At 35.9% G+C, this 21373-nt stretch overlaps 1 protein-coding gene across 3 annotated transcripts in view; it reads right to left on the reverse strand.

The window, feature by feature from the left end:
* The window catches only part of LOC110442943 (kidney mitochondrial carrier protein 1-like), a 38188-nt gene that overhangs the window by 9401 nt on the left and 7414 nt on the right, over nucleotides 1-21373 (reverse strand). Inside the window, exons 2-9 of one of the 3 annotated variants that reach the window (XR_002462058.1) lie at nucleotides 18499-18666; nucleotides 14377-14524; nucleotides 11325-11419; nucleotides 10723-10808; nucleotides 10160-10258; nucleotides 8651-8775; nucleotides 7897-7957; nucleotides 1923-2095 (exon numbers count right to left, since the gene is read on the reverse strand). Coding sequence is in view for 2 of the 3 variants with exons in the window: in XM_021486845.1 (XP_021342520.1) it covers nucleotides 7897-7957; nucleotides 8651-8775; nucleotides 10160-10258; nucleotides 10723-10808; nucleotides 11325-11419; nucleotides 14377-14524; nucleotides 18499-18556 (672 nt within the window). In the remaining variant the exon portion in view is untranslated. Of the gene's footprint in view, nucleotides 1-1922; nucleotides 2096-7896; nucleotides 7958-8650; nucleotides 8776-10159; nucleotides 10259-10722; nucleotides 10809-11324; nucleotides 11420-14376; nucleotides 14525-18498; nucleotides 18667-19787; nucleotides 19995-21373 lie in introns of those variants that run through there. The other 2 variants (XM_021486845.1, XM_021486838.1) reach the window with 2 other exon arrangements.

Genomic DNA, 21373 nt, shown 5'->3' on the forward strand with positions numbered 1-21373 from the left:
AAAATGTTCATCAGTGAAAAATACAAAACTTGACCTTGACACTTTGGACCCCGTAACCTGGACCTAAGGTCAGTTGACTCTGTGTTAAGTTCTGAACAACATTGCTTCATAATGTCACAACAAAATTTTCATCAGGGAAAAAGTACAAAATTTAACCTTCACTTTTGACACAGTGACCTTGACCTTTGTTCAATTGACTCCTTGTTTAATTCTGAGCTACATTACTTCAAAGTGGCATAGCAAAATGTTCACCAGTGAAAAGATACAAAATTTAACCTTGACCTTTGACCCAATGACCTTGACCTTTGGTCAATTGACTCCTTGTTTAATTCTGATCAACTTTGCTTCATCATGTCATAACAAAATGTTCATCAGTGAAAATATGCAAAATTTGACCTTGACCTTTGAATCTCATGGCCTTGACCTTTGACCTCGACTTTTTACCTCAGTGTGTCTCTTTGTTTAATTCCCAACAACTTTGCTCCATAACGTCATAGCGAATTGGTTCACCAGTGAAAAGCTACAAAATTTAACCTTGACCCCTGACCCAATGACCTTGACCTTTGGTCAATTGACTCCTTGTTTAATTCTGATCAACTTTGCTTCATCATGTCATAACAAAATGTTCATCAGTGAAAATATGCAAAATTTGACCTTGACCTTTGAATCTCATGGCCTTGACCTTTGACCTCGACTTTTTACCTCAGTGTGTCTCTTTGTTTAATTCCCAACAACTTTGCTCCATAACGTCATAGCGAATTGGTTCACCAGTGAAAAGCTACAAAATTTGACCTTGACCCCTGACCCAATGACCTTGACCTTTGGTCAATTGACTCCTTGTTTAATTCTGATCAACTTTGCTTCATCATGTCATAACAAAATGTTCATCAGTGAATATATGCAAAATTTGACCTTGACCTTTGAATCTCATGGCCTTGACCTTTGAGCCTCGTCTCGTAGGACTAGATACTTTCCTATCTACTTGACCTTTGACCTCGACTTTTTACCTCAGTGTGTCTCTTTGTTTAATTCCCAACAACTTTGCTCCATAACGTCAAAGCGAATTGGTTCACCAGTGAAAAGCTACAAAATTTGACCTTGACCCTGACCCGATGACCTTGACCTTTACCTTTGGTCAGTTGACTCCTTGTTTAATTCTGATCAACTTTGCTTCATAATGTCATAACAAAATGTTCATCAGTGAAAAGATGTAAAATTTGACCTTGACCTTTGAACCTAATGACCGTGACCTTTGACCTTGACTTTTTACCTCAATGTGTATTTTTGTGAACTGAACATCTTGACCAAGTTTCATGTACACCGGTCAATAAATACCAAAGTTATCAGCCAGGAACAAAATTTGTGGACGGACAGACAGACAGACAGAGTGATTACTATAGGGCACCCATATCTCCGATACGGGGCCCTAATAAAGTAATCCTATGATTTCGTACAACTTTCCAACACACAATTATTTTCATTTTTTTCTCATTGCCTACAAAAACTCATTCTTTTGAAAAATGCTTATGAAATAAACAAAATTGTAACAAATTATATCAAACCAAGAAATTAAAGTGTAAAGTAGGGGATATTTTCTCCAATGAATTTCAATTTAATATTGAATTTAGTGTTGTCATCGGCTTATCTGACATCAGAAATATCTACCTTCCCTGGTCTTTGGTATGGTCAAGGGATACTCATTACTGTGTGGCCTCCATACAAAAATAGTAGCTTTAACACTAATTCTCTTATTAATGAATGTTACAAAGTGTTTATCGACTACAATGACTCTCTCAGACCAGTCACCATACAAAACTCACAGGCAATCCAAACAAGTAGAAACCAAAAGCATGTCAAACAAATATGTACTGTCATGTGACCATTTAATTTTGAGTTAACATACACTAATTTACGTAACCCACTATGCTCGGGTGAGGGCAGTCGCTAGGGCCTCGTCACATGCGTGACCCCGCTTTGACCCCAGCCTCGTGTCAAGAGTGGGGAGGGGCTAAAAGATGTATCATGTGATCAATCCTTCGATTCAATCGGCCATCCACTCAGGAGCTAGTCGCCATGATGATGAGCTAAACTGTACCTTCAAGTTGAAAACAACAAAACCAACCAACAAATGATGACATCAAAGGGTGCCATGGCAACAGAAGCCACTTACAATATTGCGAATTATGCTGCCCCCTTATGACAGTGCGAAGTCATGATTTTAATGTTAACTAGAAAGCAATTATTAAAATCTGTTCTATTACAAAATCTTATAAAATATGGTTAATATGTGCATATGGTAACTATGCTACATGTATATCTAATTTATATAATTACAAATATTAAAACAATAAACTTTGTTTTCTAATTAAATGTATTTATGATCATACATCTAGGTGCAATGTGATACAATCCATTTTTCAATTATTATGAAATTGTGTTTTTTATGAAATTCAAAAACATGTTGAAATTATCATTGCAGAACTAATGATTTTTTTTACAAGAAATATCTTACCTACATAATATGTAGAAAGCTTAACCCTCAATTTATTTTTTATTTTTTACAAAATGTTTTAATCTTGTTTTAAACATGGAATGTCTTAAAATCAAACTCATCATATATTGAACTGACATCAGTATTTAGAGAAACACAAACAGTCTGAACATCATTATATAACTTAATACCTGTAATTATAAAAGATGTCTCAAAGTGGTTACTATCTAAATAAGTAGCTTATAATGTTAACATAGAATGTCTGCCTGTCAATTTACAATGTCATAAAAATATAACATAAGTATCAAAACAAAATTAATGTCTTCTGATCAGTATTTAAATAACATGTCTTGATGTCAATATTTAAATACCAGAGGGTAAGATGTTTACATGAAATGTCTTAACACTAGAATCTTCAAAAAATTGTCTTGATGTCAGTATTTTTAAAAATAGATTGACTTGAATATTTTAATAAATTTCAGCATTTTTAAAAACGAAGTATTTTTTATGAAATATTTCCTTTTTATCCCAATTTAGAATAGTACCTCTAGATGTATGATCATGTCAATACTATCTGATAGTTAAATTCATTTTGATTTTTTTGTCTAATAAATGTTTCCTATCTAATATGTTTGCTTTATAATATACAAACACACAAATATGTTTTTTCTTTTATATTTTAAGAAAACTTAAATTACAAGTAAAACAATATTTTGATACATATAAAAGAATAACTAATAATAATGTTACATGATAAATTGACAAATACTAAATGAATCACTGTTTTATGTCAAGTCGGTTGAATGTTTTGTTGTATTTGAGGGAGTTGCACTAGCTTGGAACTTTGAATGCAAATATTTTAACCCATATAGTTACAAAGATTTTGTGTATCAAGTTATAATGCATATACAAATGACTAATTTCTTTATTTTTACATTCAATAAAAGCCAGTAATGATTCAAAGCTAGTGATTTTGTTCTCTACTGGACCTAAAGCAGGAATGTATATATTTTGTAATTTATACACATATTTCTGTGAGAAGCAAAGAAGGGAGATAACCTGTGAGCTGTTTACAGTGGCATTCTTCCATGGACACTAGCGTTTTAGATAAGTTTATTTTTGTCTATTTTACGTAAGATTTTTGATCACTTAAAACACTCATGTAAAAAAAAGGATTTTTGTTGTTGCTGTGTTGCTATTTTTTTTTTCAAATTCCATTCTAAAAACTCATGAACCATACATTTACAATTTTCTGCATTTCAACAGGTATAATGAAGATTAATTTTAAGCAACAAAACCATAGATCAGATATAATTCTGCATCTGGGAAATTCACACAAGTTTTTTCAAAAGATGCCAAAACATTCTTGCAAGTCATGTCGCGGGTATGGTACAACATGCTGGGTTAACTAGACAGACTGATGTCTTGATGAAGATTTCACATGTTAAATTCTATTGGAATGAAAGGAAGGATTGTAAAGCTCAAATAAGTTATGCACTTTTTACAAATTCAAAACAATCACAAAAGCTTTGGGAAAGCTGACACAGGAGAACAGGAAATGAATAACTGAGTAATAGGTAGTAAGTATGTTTCAAAGTCATTCCCATACAGTAAACTGAATATCTTGCTGAAATATGTTTATAAATTGCAATATATGACAAGAAGAAAACAATACCATACCATATTATATCTTATAATCTATGACTTTTTCATTATTTTCTTGTGATGTCAAAATATGTCATATTTTATGACTTCATATTGTTATACGATAAATAAGGATATCATTCATCACAACCTGTCATAGATATAATACTAACTACGTATCAAACCCTGTCAATGTGTTATATCTATCAAACCCTGTCAATGTGTTATATCTATCAAACCCTGTCAATGTGTTATATTTATCAAACCCTGTCAATGTGTTATATCTATCAAACCCTGTCAATGTGTTATATATATCAAACCATGTCAATGTGTTATATCTATCAAACCCTGTCAATGTGTTATATCTATCAAACCCTGTCAAAGTATATATATCTATCAAACCCTGTCAATGTGTTATATCTATCAAACCCAGTCAATGTGTTATATATCAATCAAACCCTGTCAATGAGTTATATATCTATCAAACACTGTCAATGTGTTTATATCTATCAAACATGTGTTATATCTATCAACCCTGTCAATGTGTTAAATATATCAAACCCTGACAATGTGTTATATATATATAAAACCCTGTCAATGTGTTAAATATATCAAACCATGTCAATGTGTTATATCTGTCAAACCCTGTCAATGTTTTATATATCTATCAAACCATGTCAATGGGTTATATCTATCAAACCCTGTAAATGTGTTATATCTATCAACCCCTGTCAATGTGTTATTTCTATCAAACCCTGTCAGTGTGTTATATATCTATCTAACCCTGTCAATGTGTTATAACTATCAAACCCTGTCAAAGTATATATATTTATCAAACCCTGTCAATTTATATATATCTATCAAACCATGTCAATGTGTTATATCTGTCAAACCCTGTCAAAGTGTTATATATCTATCAACCCCTTTCCATGTGTTATATCTATCACACCCTGTCAATGTGTTAAATATATCAAACCATGTCAATGTGTTATATAACTATCAGACCCAGTCAATGTGTTATATATATCAAACACTGTCAATATGTTATATTTCTATCAAACCCTGGTAAAGTATATATATCTATCAAACCATGTCAATGTGTTATAACTATCAAACCCTGTCAATTTATATATATCTATCAAACCATGTCAATGTGTTATCTCTATCAAACCCTGTCAGTGTGTTATATATCTATCAAACCATGTCAATGTGTTATATAACTATCAAACCCCGTCAATGTGTTATATATCAATCAAACCCTGTCAATGTTTTATATATCTATCAAACCATGTCAATGTGTTATATCTACCAAACCCTGTCAATGTGGTATATATCTATCAAACCATGTCAATGTGTTATATAACTATCAGACCCAGTCAATGTGTTATATATCTATCAAACCCTGTCAATGTGTTAAATATATCAAACCCTGTCAATGTGTTATATATCTATCAAACCCTGTCAATGTATATATATCTATCAAACCCTATCAATGTGTTAAATATATCAATCCCTGTCAATGTGTTATATATATCAAACCCTGTCAATGCGTTATATATCTATCAAACCCTGTCAATGTGTTATATATCTATCAAATCCAGTCAATGTGTTATATATCTATCAAACCCTGTCAATGTGTTATATCTATCAACCCTGTCAATGTGTTATATCTATCAAACACTGTCAATGTGTTATATCTATCAAACACTGTCAATGTGTTTATATCTATCAAACCCTGCCAATGTGTTATATATCTATCAAACCCTGTCAATGTGTTATATATCTATCAAACCCTGTTAATGTGTTATATATCTATCAAACCCTGTCAATGTTTTATATCTATCAAACCCTGTCAATGTGTTATATCTATCAAACCCTGTCAATGTGTTATATATCTATCAACCCCTGTCAATGTGTTATATATCTATCAAAACCTGTTTATGTGTTATATATCTATCAAACCCTGTCAATATGTTATATATCTATCAAACCCTGTCAATGTGTTATATCTATCAAACACTGTCAATGTGTTTATATCTATCAAACTGATAAATGATCCATGATCCTATTGATACCTAATAGAAACATAATATTTCATACATTGACTACTTAAATATATGTCGAAGTAATTCTTAATCCGACACTGTTAACATGCAATAAGTAAGGATTGACCTTCATTTTGATGGCGTGTACAGTAGTATGAATGCAGTTGGCAACAAACAGATTCTATGGTGCACTTTAAAGAATATGTTCATTGCCAACTGCGTTCATAATAGCGCATCATAGAATATGTTCATTGCCAACTGCTTTCATACTACCATATATGCCGTCAAAATGAAGATCAATCTTATATTTACATCCAAAAAGGTTTTAAATGCTATTAAACAAAGAAAAACTTGTTGAAGCGGGTTGCTGCGATGGTGACTACTGTAGCCGTGGTAGTAGGATAATATAGTTCCAGTGAATCTACATCAATATGAGTAAATTAAGAAAATACACAGTGAACAATGCTATTTTTCTACCTTTCATAGCTTTTAAATGAAGTAAAGTAACGTGAGTAGCCCTTTGAACATTTTTATTCATTTATAACGGTTGTTATGTAGGCGCATTGACACACTGCTTATGAAGTGACGCGGTCGAATGCATTCCCGGAATAAGAAGTTTGCAAGCATTCTTTTGTTAAAGAAACCAAGTAATGGTTGTCATGGGACTGTTATCTCGCAGAAGCATGAAACAACTATCAATCTGTTGAGACTTTTCTTTGCGTATACCCTAATCTTTACACTGTCAGAGTTTAATATGCTGAATAAGGGAGAGATAGATGTAAATGTATAGTTATGCAACTGTTCAAATGCTATCTATGTAAAAGATAAATAAGATAATATCTTTCCAACAGTTTAAGGTGCAATATTAAAATATAACTTTTAAGATACTGGTTATGTATGATAAATGTGTATATGACTTTTGCAGATCAAATGTCAAGCTGGTGCAACCCTTCTCATTCTTGGATATTGTAAATTACAGGTCTGGGTATGTATTACTAGTGGGTATGATAATCTAACTCAAATAGCATAACCAATAACATCACCTAAACTTCATTCCACTCCAGCCCAACCTCCATACTTCAGGGGTTACGCTCACTTTCGCTGACTGTACCCCTGGAATATGTCATAGCAAAATCGAAGGCTCAGTGTGCAGCACCTTGTGGATGAGACAAGAAGACTAGTTGATCCTTTGATGAACATCAAAAGAAGCTGTCAGTCACGTAACTGTAAAATTGACTGGCTTTGAAATCAGTGTCGCTCCTCTCTATGCTTCAAATGACAGGTATCATCCTAGTGATTGATCAGGTCTTTGTACAGGAGACCAATCAAATAGATAGCTGTGTCCCTTTGATTTTGCTATGAAATATTCCAGGGGTGCAGAGGGCAAAAGTGAGAGTTACCCCTGGAGTATCAAGGACGACTACAGTCAAGATCACTGCTGGTGAGAGGTTTTAATCCCAATGATCATTTCTCCAGCCAAACGAAAATTAATCAAGATAGAGATCCTTTGTTACCGTTATGAACTTTTGAACTCTAAAGCTTAAGGTGACAGGAGCTTGACCTCTGACCAGGATAAGTTGGTCGTGACAAAAGTGGACAGAAATTTGCATGATGTAGAGGATTATATGTCTCATTTCAGTTAGATTTTACCCGGTGTAGAGAAGTTGGTAGGAAATGCTTGCAAGTATACATACAAATGATTTTGGTCATTATTACCTTGATAACGTCGATGGGGTTAGAGGTGATGGCCCCCGCCAGACCGGCTATTATACTGGCTCTGTAAGAAACACAAAATCTAGTCAGCAAAAAAAGTAATACAATATTAAAATGTGTCACCTCAGTCATTTAGTAATGGGTGACACTGTACAAGCATTGATTTGATTACTTCGAGAAAATGATGTGCATCAAACACTGGAGTTTGTCACAATTACATGTATCACAGTCAAGCCTTGTATCCAGCCACCATTAACCTGGTAGTCAAACTATCCAGCTATCACTGAACTGGTTGTCTTACCATCTAGTCGCTGTTTCAGGGACAAATTGGTCTTTTTCTATTACAAAAATATGTCCTTTAACTCAGCCAACTCACAATTGAGTGACTCTTATAAGGAACAAAATGTCTGGGAATAAATGTGAGCTGGACTATTAATGATTAATAGACTGTTCATGCATTTTACTAAACGAAAATTCCTAAATTTTTACAAATAATATCATACTGTATAATAGCAATCTTTTGTGCAGTTTTATTTTTCCTTTTTCGCCTTCTGTGATAAAGGTGAATTTACTGTTAACCCTATGTAACTTTAGTAGACTCTACCTTGCATTGATATGGACGAGTCCATTATGGTCTACAGTGGTGAAAGGGTTAGAGAGAATTTAAGTAATCAACATAATATACAAAGTAATGAAATGTGATTTGCAAAATTTACGGAAAAAAAAGAAATAACTAGGACAGATCACTAATACGTACATGAAATGTGTAAATATTGTGTCACCCAGTAGGCCATGATTTATGATGTATTTCTTGCTTCTGTCGTAGACTGGAAGTTCTACACCGGCTACAACAGCTGCCCGCTGGGACGTTGGAACGACGCCCTGTCACAAAGAAAAACAGTCTGTAAGGAATATTGGACGATTATAGTCACAAATGTATAAATTTTAAAACAACTATTACACCATAAGGATATGATCAAATCATAATCTCTTTGTATCATAGGTCACATGATAAAAATCACTATTCACAGATAATGGTCTTGTGTTGTCCTTGCCTCCCAACATATAATAACCCTGTATGTTTTGTCCTTGACAACCAACATATAATAACCTTGTCGGTGTTGTCCTTGATAACAACATATAATAACCTTGTCTGTGTTGTCCTTGACAACCAACATATAATAACCTTGTCTGTTTTGTCATTGACAACCAACATATAATAACCTTGTCTGTGTTGTCCTTGACAACCAACATATAATAACCGTGTCTGTTTTGTCCTTGACACCAACATATAATAACCTTGTCTGTTTTGTCATTGACAACCAACATATAATATCCTTGTCTGTTTTGTCATTGACAACCAACATATAATATCCTTGTCTGTGTTGTCCTTGACAACCAAAATATAATAACCTTGTCTGTTTTGTCCTTGACAACAACATATAATAACCTTGTCTGTTTTGTCCTTGACAACCAATATATAATAAACCTGTCTGTTTTGTCCTTGACAACAATATATAATAACCTTGTCTGTTTTGTCCTTGACAACCAACATATAATAACCTTGTCTGTGTTGTCCTTGACAACCAAAATATAATAACCCTGTCTGTTTTGTCCTTGACAACAATATATAATAGCCTTGTCTGTTTTGTCCTTGACAACCAACATATAATAAACTTGTCTGTGTTGTCCTTGACAACCAAAATATAATAACCTTGTCTGTGTTGTCCTTGACAACAACATATAATAACCTCGTCTGTGTTGTCCTTGACAACCAAAATATAATAACCTTGTCTGTGTTGACCTTAACAACCAACATATAATAACCTTGTCTGTGTTGTCCTTGACAACAACATAAAATAACCTTGTCTGTTTTGTCCTTGACAACCAACATATAATAACCTTGTCTGTGTTGTCCTTGACAACCAAAATATAATAACCTTGTCTGTGTTGACCTTGACAACCAACATGTGATGACAAAAGATGTACAGTTCTATCAGCCAAAGTCCCTGGGCTAGTAAATATTATGTTGGAATGGGGGAAAAGTGTGATATCACCCTGAATATGAAATTGTAACTACGGGAAGACTCTTGTTAGTGTTGTCACCAGCAAGTCTTAACCTTGAAAATAATCATCTGTCAGCCATTAATAACAGTTTGAGTACACTTTCTTACTATACTCATCGTGTTTCATTAATGCAGTATACTTTTACACATACTTGCTGTAAACCTCATGTATCCTTTGTATGGTTGATTGTTACACTTACCCGCCATAGTCCTTTTGTGCCTTCTGTTTGGTAAATGTTTAAGAAGGCTCTTGGTAATGGAGATCGCTTTTCCTTGCTACTGTCAGCTTGCATTCTCACCTAGAACATTAATTAGTTACATTTGATCATTCATGTTGCAGTGGAGAGATTAATAGAATCTCTCACCCCCTTGGGGGGGAGAGATAGGGGAATCTCAACCCAAGGGGGAAGATTCTTAAGTTACCAAACTTGAGGTTTTACCGACTGTCAATGATTAGGGACCCTAGACTCCCACTCACCTCTTCATTAACCGGGGGTTTACCAGATCTTACCTTGAGGACCAGATCTTACCTTGAGGACCAGGGCCCACTTGTATAAAACATCTCAACTCTTGAGATTTCCTCAAGTCTAAGATTTCCCATAGACAATACACTGCTTGAGATTTTCCTTAACTTTGAGATGTTTTATACAAGTGGGCCCAGATCTTACCTGGAGGACCAGATCTTACCTTGAGGACCAGATCTTACCTTGAGGACCAGATCTTACCTGGAGGACCAGATCTTACCTGGAGGACCAGATCTTACCTTGAGGACATCTGTAGGGTTGGCCACGGCACTAGACACCACTCCTGCCACCACACCACAAAACATGTTGAGCATGAGTGTCTCATCTGAAAGTGGAGGTTAAAAGTCATGTAAGTGAAGCTGAGGTCAAGGTTATTCAAAGGTCAAACACATAAAGCAGAGGCCAAAGTTAGTACAAGTTTATGTAAAACGGTAAGATCATCAGAACATATTCATTTCACTTTGATTTGTTTAGAATTATATAAGTAAGACCTAATATCTTGTGGTAAAATAACAAAATCAGTATGATTTGTTACACTTTCCAGGATTGTGTTTTACTTGGACAACAATTGTGCTACTGACTTCTATGTGTTCATCCCTTACCTGGCCAAAACAGCTCAATATTTGTTAAATCATGTGTGAAACCCTCTGCTTATCCATATCAAATATTGCAACATATATCATAATGCTTTTATCAAACACTTAAATTAATCACATTAAAGATTCCTACCATCTTAAGTACCAGGTAATTACAATACTTCTGGACTCTACACCGATAATAAAGTGTGACAGTGGATTAATCACCAAAGAAAATAATTAAGGTTTAAAGTAATGACACTCACCTTTAGGATTTTTCACAATAGCCCGTTTAAGAGAATGATAAATGCCTATCTTGATTGTACCATAGGTAGCCTGCCTCAACAATGCCGGTGCAATTCTGAAATATATCAACACAATTTCATTGAAATGGGCAAAACTTATAAGTCTTACATAATTAAATCTTTCAGTTTAAAAATATCTCTATTGTTGTAAATGTTCAAGAGAAGCACGAACTAAGTGGTACCAGGATTTGACAGTATCCCAGCCAAGTATTGAGATCACACACATCAAGCAGGGTTTGTGCTAAGTAATCAATAAATGACGTACGTAACTTTTGAGTCTTTTGTAGGCGTAAAGGAGGTCATTGTTTTTCACTGCCTCAGCTAAAACTTAAATCCGGGACCCCTGGTAGGAAGCGGCTAGTAACTATATATACTGTAAAAGGAGTTTTTTCGTCGTCCACAATTTTCATGGATTTGTTAAAATGTTGTCAATTTTAACGTTGTGGGCTGTATTTTTGTGGATTTTAATCTAAGTGGAACAAAATGCTAGGGTACTGATAAATTTTTCTATTAATTTTGTGGCCTTTATTTTTTGTGTGTGAGAAAATCATTCCAGCAAAAGTAAGAATGTCACCAAAAAAATGACCTTTACAGTGTTATAACTTCCCCTCAGTGTTAGATTTACCCTCGAAAGGGTACAACATCCGCTTCGAGCAAACTTTGTATTTGTGTAAGATATGTAATTTCTTTAATAACTATCTACAGAAAGTATTTCAATAGCTAATGCTTCTATAGAAATTTCCTCTTAAAATTGACAAATAGAGCGTAACAGCTTGCTACATTTATCACTACCAGTCAACCATAACCACTAAAACTTTGTGTGTGGGTGCCCAAATGTACAGTATAGGCAGAGTCAGTGGACCAGATGACCTATATCTGAATCCTGTAGGGTGGTGGAGTGCTGTGATGGAGCAGGCTGTAAACCATCAGTTTCACACAAACACCAGATAATATAAACTTTGAGAACATAATCTCACTAAAGTCCCAAAGGCCAAATCATGAAACCATACTTGCTGTTTACTTATATTTCTTAAAAACAGTTTATGCATATCAAAAGGGTGAAACATATATATACTAGCGGAAAAAAGAAACTGTGCATGCGGAGAATTGTTATAGAACATGTATTACCAACTGTACATATACATGAAAATTCACACACATGACCGAGTATGACACATACACACTATCCAAGTGTCATTGACGGTTTTTCCCGTGCAGTTTCCTCTCTATAGGCGTTGAACAGTTTGCTCGTTTTTCTCGTCCAGCCATCCAATTCGACAATGAAAGTTAATTTTCAACTGTTGGGTCACTCTGTTGAGACCAGTGAACAGTAAAAACAGCATTATAACGTTTTAATTTGTCATTAATGCTATGCCAAGGCTCAATGAAAATGACCGCCTCCTGATTATTGGTATGCTTCAAGCTGGTATGGGCCAAGCCGTTGTCTTTATACACGTTTTCATGTCCATCGAAACACAATCCGGGATTTGTGGAGACGACATCAACAGTTTGGCCACTTCAGCGATCGACCTCGTGTGACGTCACGTCAACAGGACAACCATATTCAGCTTGTCCATTTGAGAAATCGCTTCCAAACCGCAACTTTGACTGCATGGACAATCCCTGGGTTGCTACCAATAAGCCCAAGAAGTGTACGGAACCGATTGCATGAACAAGCTATCCGTCCGCGACGTCCTGCAATCTGCCAAGTTCTTCTGCCACGTCAACGTGTAGTACGTCTGGACTGGTGCAGAAGGCATCTGCGATTTACTCGACGGGATTGGGCAGGCATTTTGTTTACGGAAGAGTCGCGAGTCCACCTGGATAGTAGCGACGGCCGTTTTAGAGTGTATCGTCGCGTTGGAGAACGTTGCCGTGACGCGTGTGTGGTACAACGACGTTCTTTCGGCGAAGCAGCATTATGATTTTGGGCGGCATCACAGCCAACGGGAGAACGCAACCACCCTGGTGGTTGTTAACGGGAATTTGAACGCGCTACATTACCGTGACGAGATCCCCGGACCCAAGTCGTTCCATTCGTGCAAGGGCAGCAACGTCACATTACGCTTCAGCAGGACAACGCCAGGCCACACACAGTTCGTGTCGCTATGGACTTTCTGGCCCAGCAGAACGTTGACGTGTTGCCCTGGCCTGCTGTATCCTCCGATCTGTCGGCCATTGAACACGTCTGGGATGAAATGAACGCAGATTACGGGCATCACCTAATCAACCGGTGACGTTGGCTGATTTGCCTGCAGCGTTGGTACAGATCTGGAATGCCATCCCACAAGCATTCTTGAACCATCTGATAGGCTCCATGCGTCGATGTCGCCATGCTTACATTCAGGCAAACGGTGGACATACAAGGTATCAACTTTGTGAACTCAGTATTGACCCCTGCTGTGTTTACGTCACTCCTGAGCGAAACTTATTGATTCCATAACATGGAAAATGGAATGCAACTGTTAATAAATAACAAATAAATTGTCCCTGAAAACCTTGTTGTTCTACATCATACACATTTATTTTTATAACACATTTTAGGCATGCACAGTCTCTTTTTTCCTCTAGTATATATATATTCAGAATGACAGCCGACGATGCTTCACTAGTGGTAGTTATTTGAAGGATTACTTCAACTGGGGCCTTCCTGCTCCCAGGGCTGGCGCTCATGAAACACTCTGTATTTTGAGCCCCTTTAGAAAAAGGTTGAAATCCCTGAAACTGACAGAGTTGTTGTCTTTTAAATATTACCAACTATTTGCCTTATCATTGATCAGACCCCTTTGATCCCAGACGGGACACACCTTCATTTATACAATTTTCTTTCCCTTGGCACAGGGATCCTTAAAAACAAATTTGCTAAACATTCCTTTACCTTGAGTAGGACCTTACTCTCTCTCCCAATGGGGGAAGTGGGCAGCTTGCTTTTACACATTGTATGGTACATTATTGTGTCCACTTGGTATCAAATATTTCAAACCTCAGAAAGAAAACTGCTGTAAATTCTCACCCGTTATACAGCGCTCTGCCGCCCTCTTCTTTGGCTATTCGGACCAGGCCATGTATCATGCCACGGTAGCGCAGCTCACGGTTGTGGACATCTATCTTCTGGCCCTGGACCTGTAACCTTGTCTTGGTGGTATCAGCGGGAAAAGTCCCTGAAATTTGTAAACAGAATTTTATCTTAATATTTTAGAACTTCCGACTATATCCCTTGGATGCTAAGATGAATATGGATTTTACCAGTGAAGGGTAATAGTGTAACTGGGGTGTGAGTTTAAAGTATGGTAGAATGCCAGTAATAGACACTAACTTATGTTAAATGGAACATAAAATAATTGAGCTTCAAAAGCGAGTTTTACATTTTAAAAGTTCATTTGTTTGTTTGAGTTTTACGTCCTATTTACAGCTATGGTCATTTAGGATGTGCGAGGTTTTGGTGGTGGAGGAAAGCCAGAGTTCCTGGAGAAGAACCAGCAACATACCGCCAGTACCTGGCGACTGCCACACAGAGGTATCGACCCCACGAACTAGTGGTAGCAGAATGTCAGACGCCTTAACCACTTGGCCAACGCAGCCCTTTTTAAAAGTTCAAAATTAACAAGTGTTCAATATAGCTTATAAACAATGGTAATGAGTTTGGGACCTTCCTTCAACTGCAATTTACTATGACATTGTTGAGTGATTGACATCTGTATTTTACAACTGATGAGACAGGCCACAGTATGAATTTGTTTCAGCAGATACCAGTTTGCTAGATGATAGCCAAAATCACACAGCTGTATACTTACTGCCCTATATCAAAATATTATTTTATAACACTTTAAGTATTATTCCTACAAAACCTAGCCTCCATTTTGTTTTCACAGTACAGTATACTGAGGATGAATGTTCATAACAGATGAGCCGAAAGTCAAAGGGCGAGAACCGTCAAAATACCAGGTTCCATACTTCAGGATTAAAGCCTATGCAGTATACCTATGACATGCATCAAAGTAATTACACAGGGGCTATTGTGTGGAAAATTAGATAATGTATGATGTCGTCTGCAAATTTCATTTTCCCCTTGACAGCCACAGACACTAAACCTGCATACATTAACCCACCAACAGAACTTACTACGGTTTTCTATTTATAATTCTGGAATTGGGCCCAAGGCTTAGCGAGGTATTGGAAAACTACATCTAAATTTTCAATTTATAAGTATTATCAAAAGTATAACTTTTCTATCTAAATATTATTTAAAAGGACAAGTAATCTTCATTTAACCAAAGGTTATTTACAATGAACAAGCAAATTTGTGGAATTTATATCCCCCGCTTGCAAGACATATTGTAGATAAACATTATTGAGGTTAGGTTTTTAACATGAGAGTATAATGCTGTTGAGACATAATGTATAGCTTGAATCTTGAAGGAGAAAAAAAGCCTTATACAGAAGTTGGACTTTTTATTGAACATGTAGGTATCACGGTGTAAATTAATCGTTTAATCCATCAGAGTTCACTAACCTCATTAATTTTCCGTAAATATGCACAAATCACATCGGTTGGCAAACTTAGCATGAGTTGGATGTGCATACGGAATATGGTTGAAATATCTGCACAATATCTTCAGCAAAAATCACACGAAAAACAAAGAGTGCCCGAGATGGGTGGAAAGACAGAGGAACACAAACATTGTTATAAAGTTTGAAGGAATTTAGCTAATATTTGCTAGAGTTATTAAGTGGAAACTGTAGATAATGACGAATTTTCGTTAATCAAGGGGCCATAACTTCGCCAAATGAAGTCTGATTAAAGTGGTTGTCAAACTTGGCTGAGCCCTTAAGGTGTTGAATCCTGTTACCAAGTTTGAAGACAATAGGATAATATTTGCGAGAGTTAATGAACAGAAACGGCAGATAATGATGTTTTTCGTTGTTCAAGGAGCCATAACTCCGCCAAATAAAGTCCGCTGAAAGTGGTCATCGAACTTGGCTGAGAGGAAAATCGGTTAATATTTGTTGCAGTTATTGCACGGAAACGAAGCGTGACAGACCGACAAACCCAAATTAATATCCCCTGTTTCGGTGAAAGCGGGAGATAAAAAATTACATGCATCGTAAACAGAGTAGACAAATTGAAATTTTAAGCCTTTTTTCTAATTACCATTTGGATTTTTTTGGATAACATTAAGTAATGTGATGTAACAAGAAGTAAAGACTCATAGGTAATCATTACCGGTATACCACTTTGTTTTTCTCTGTTAAAATGGTTTTTACATGAAAGGTAAACTTGTTTACGTGTAGAAACTACACAAAGAAATAGTTTTTTGAATGATGAACAGTGATATATACAATATTAGTTGAGGAATAAAAGAGGTGTCAGAATAACTAAGTAATATGATCAACTTCAGGTATCTGTTTAATTGTAAACAACCTGCATGCTGAAATGTTGTTCAACATTTTCCATGTTTAATGGTGTAGAAGATACAGATCACTATGACCAAGTTACGGTACACAACTAGACAGCCTGGGCAGTTTGTTGAGTGTTTATGATATTAACCACAAAGAACTAATGGGTATGGCTCTTAGGACCACTTGTGTTTCTGCTGTCATCCTAAGAAAAGATAGGGTAGGTAGGTCGGCAATTTTTTTTTAATCTAAAAAATATTTTTACTATGCTTATATCTATATAGAGTAGGAGTTCTGACTTTAACAGTGCATATCACTAAATGCCAATAAAAACTTAAGGGTAGACACAAAAATCTAGGGTAGGTAGGGTTAGCAGAAACACAAGATTGTTTTTATTTGGCCTAAAGTCTTTTTCTTTCCCATTTGGTGGAGTGGAAGTGTTATTTATCCTGTTATTATTTTGTAGCAATAGACACAAATTTGATTGTAGGAGAATAATATCCGTCTTCTAATTATACATTGTAGTGTGAAACAAAACTTCACACATTAAGGATACCTGTTCAAGTGCAAGTGCACTGCCATTTCCACTATATAAATTAACCTCCCCTTAATCACATTTAGGCTAGCTAGTACACTTCTGTTGACCAGGTAATTAAATCGGTTACAGCTATAATATACAAATGCGACGTCCAGGGTCTGAATCCCAGTCTAGACGTCCAGGGTCTGAGTCCCAGTCTAGACGTCCAGGGTCTGAGTCCCAGTCTAGACGTCCAGGGTCTGAGTCCCAGTCTAGACGTCCAGGGTCTGAGTCCCAGTCTAGACGTCCAGGGTCTGAGTCCCAGTCTAGACGTCCAGGGTCTGAGTCCCAGTCTAGACGTCCAGGGTCTGAGTCCCAGTCTAGACGTCCAGGGTCTGAGTCCCAGTCTAGACGTCCAGGGTCTGAGTCCCAGTCTAGACGTCCAGGGTCTGAGTCCCAGTCTAGACACATTCAATGTCTTCTCTCTCACTAGAACACTGTTGTTGATCATATTTGGTTTCTTTCAACTTTATTATCTTTCATAAAAGTCCTGTAAGGTATGGTTTTCTTTTCAGAAATAATTTCAAGGCTACAGTCATCCCAGAAAAAAACAGTTTCCAATACTTTATTACATGTAGTTACAGTTTTTGGCAGTGGTACAAGCATCCTTAATTTGATGATACAGCAGATTAAACTTATTTGATAGGCACCAAAATTGTCACTCAGGAACAAATTTCTTTTAACGTTCAGTGCAGTGGAAAGTACCGGTCACTGTGACTTACAATGTAGTTACTGGTAGGCTGTGTGAAAACCCTTCATCTCTAGCTGAACTTGCATTAAAATGCGAAGAAATTTTAATTATTATAATAATAATAAGCTGAGTAGACTGGAATAAGCGGAGTCAAGTATCTTGTTCAAGGATACAACACAGTGCCGTGACGTGACTCGAACCTACAATCCTTTGGTCACAAGCCCGACGACCTACCACTAGACTATGGTGCCTCCTGGCCCATGAAACGATTTTGTTTTGTTTTGTGAAGAAGAAAATATAGGTCACTGTAACATAGTTATGGTGAATGAAAAAAGTTTTGCCCCTAAATGTAACAGTTAATGAAAATATAAGAGAAATCTGGCCTGGCGATAATTGTCATTGGTTGACATGTGAAATAAGTACCACAGTCTTTTAAAGACAGAAGAAAGAACTGTATAGATGGAACTTACCCAACTCAGCTGTCATAGACGCCAAACCTCCATATACAAACGCTCGCCAATCAGTCATTCCTAGTAACAGCTTTCCTGGTGGATGGCTGGCGAGATACTGTGATGGTGGAAGCTCAGTCTAGGATTACAATTGTCCTCGTAAACAGATGGGCGTCGGATACAAATCGTCTGTAAATGTACAAATGTGTCAGACTGTAAAATCCAATAGCGTTTGTTATTGTTTGGAGAAAGGTGCTGGGGTAACTATTAGACCATTACTACAGTAACAAATTAGAACAAAGTTAAAACACTCCAACATTTCTAGAAGCTGTAGTAAGTCATGCAGTAAAATTTCACAATTACATTCATAGTTTTTCTACTTCTCTTTGACAGGGGCCTGTGCCATGTACATGTGTTCCTTGGGAAAATATTACCAAGAAAACTTAATTTGGGAAAAGAAAGTGATTTCTGCAATTATTTTGGGAAAATACAGCAAAAAATATGTCAGAAGGGGAAGGAGCTTTTATAAAACTCCAAATTCACCAAAATGTTTTCTTTATAGAAAGAGTTGAGTCATTCTAATGTTTACTGCTGTGAAGAAGCAACATGTATTTAAACAAGAAATTATTCATAGCAGTCTATGGCTTCAACAAGTTTTAGCACATTATAATAACTATCGCCATGCATTTTGTTGTCCCCATGGTATCGAGTAACAGTTGTGAAAGCACACAGGTGGTAGACATGTGTCACCAACAACCACATAACTCATCACAATAAAAGATGATAAAATATAACCAGCCTTTTCAAATATTAATGTAGAAGAATAGTAAGTTATACGGATACACATAAGGTATACGTGAACTGCAGTAGGTATGTTTATACAGGCACACAAGCTCATTCTGTAATGTATACAGACAGATTCTATAATCTGCATACAACCATTACATATATCCACCACTTTCCTTATGAAATCATTATATAAAACAGGGTTAAGTTGGGCCTGGTAAGCCCAGACGGTCTAGACTTCCTTAACAAAGGGACTAATGTATTGCAATCCTCTTACTAATCTCCACTTAGCCCTACACAAGAAACACCACCAACTTTTCCTGTTCTATGAAAAGTTGTGATGTCATTGTATTTATTCCTCATGATGTCAGAATGGCTGATTTTTTTTACAAATCAAAATTGTTTGTGATTCAAGTGGTATTTTTTTTCCTACCAACTAGCTTGACAACCAACTGTAAACTTTGGTTACATTACACAGTTTAAAGTTGATAACCCATGTTTTCTTTGCTGGACTAGTTCCATACCTCTCTGTATGTACTTCAGTTGCTGTAGTATTTCTTGTCCTCATCCAGGATAGGTACCTTTGCTTCAGTTTCAGGTCATAATATATCACGTTACAATTAACAATACTTTGAACTTCCTGGTGAGGTGAAAGAGCTCTAGGCCGTTTGTTGACAACAGATTATCCTACTAACCCTTGAAGATCTGGTACAACACTCAAGAGTTGACTGGGTAAATCTTTCCATGAAATCAAACCAAAAGTAAGATTCCTCGCAGTCAGTTCCCAATATAGCGTATAGAAATTTCTGATCACGTTTTTATTGAATGTGACTTTAACACATTAACAGACAAAAAGTCCATAAAAAGTCCATCAACATCACTACAAATTAAAACAGGACTCTTTACTATTAAATCCTCAGAGTATTTTGTCCACCTATAACATTATTTGGCAGCTGGTGAGCTAGGTCAGTTGTCAGATCTAGATACTAAAGAATACAGGTCTGACGTCGACAGGGATTTACTACCTAAAGAATACACCTTTAAAGTTGGAATACAATTACTTACCCCGGGGTATATTATATTGTAGCCAAATAAAGAGTGATAACTGATTATGGGTATTGCTTTGATTATGAGGCATATACCGTAACAAATTTAAATATATATATACAAATATTAATACAGGAATATCAGGTACAAGGACCTCCAGTTGATCATGGATATTTAGCAATTTAAGAAGTCAAATCATTTTTTTTTTTATATAAAATATTTCTCAAGGGTCCACTGAAAGCCCAGAGTTACATCAAGTAGATTTACAACCCAAACATCTCATCTGTTACATCAGCTGTTTTTACATACATACCCCGGTATATACATCTAAATCTATCTATAGCCATGATATATAAAGATGAAAAAGAAAGAGCTTAGCTTAAACAGCTCTATGTATTTCTTGTGTTTATTTTATCTATATCAAATGTACATATATAACTATTGGTTATATTGGTCAATCGGTCATTTTCCAGTTTGTATACATTTACACTGTACTGATCCATTGCAAACATTGATACAGGTTTGTCATTGTTTTGAGTGTTGAATTAATTCCCTAAGAAATTGACAGGTAATATATAACATGGACTGGAACAGCAAGGTACAATCTAGATCTGTAGATCAGTTAAATGTTTATACATTGTAATTGGATTACTGACGTATGACACCAGTGAAATCAGGCATTATTTTTAACAAAATTTGTATATGGGTAGGTGCTTCGAATTCTGTACTTTGTACTTATAGTGATTTTCAATGAGTTTTTCCACTTTAGTTATTAAGTCAGAGGAGTACAATTCCATTCATCTGAAGCCTGGGGGTCAGTAATAGAGGTCAGGCTACTGGTAAAATTTCCAAAAGTCTTTAGAGGTGTACTATTCTGCTCGCTTGACCAATGGGATAAGTAATAGATAGGCTAGTACACGTATATATTTTTCATTTACAGCTTTAAAATACAAGTAGCATATAGCCTTAATATAAACTTAATTCACACCAACAACACTTTGTCTTTTTAATGAAGCATACTCTCCCACAGTGATCATTAACAGCTGTTTTATATGTAATAAAC

The sequence above is a fragment of the Mizuhopecten yessoensis genome, unplaced genomic scaffold, assembly GCF_002113885.1.
Source record: "Mizuhopecten yessoensis strain PY_sf001 unplaced genomic scaffold, ASM211388v2 scaffold1945, whole genome shotgun sequence".
NCBI classification, from domain to species: Eukaryota; Metazoa; Mollusca; class Bivalvia; order Pectinida; family Pectinidae; genus Mizuhopecten; species Mizuhopecten yessoensis.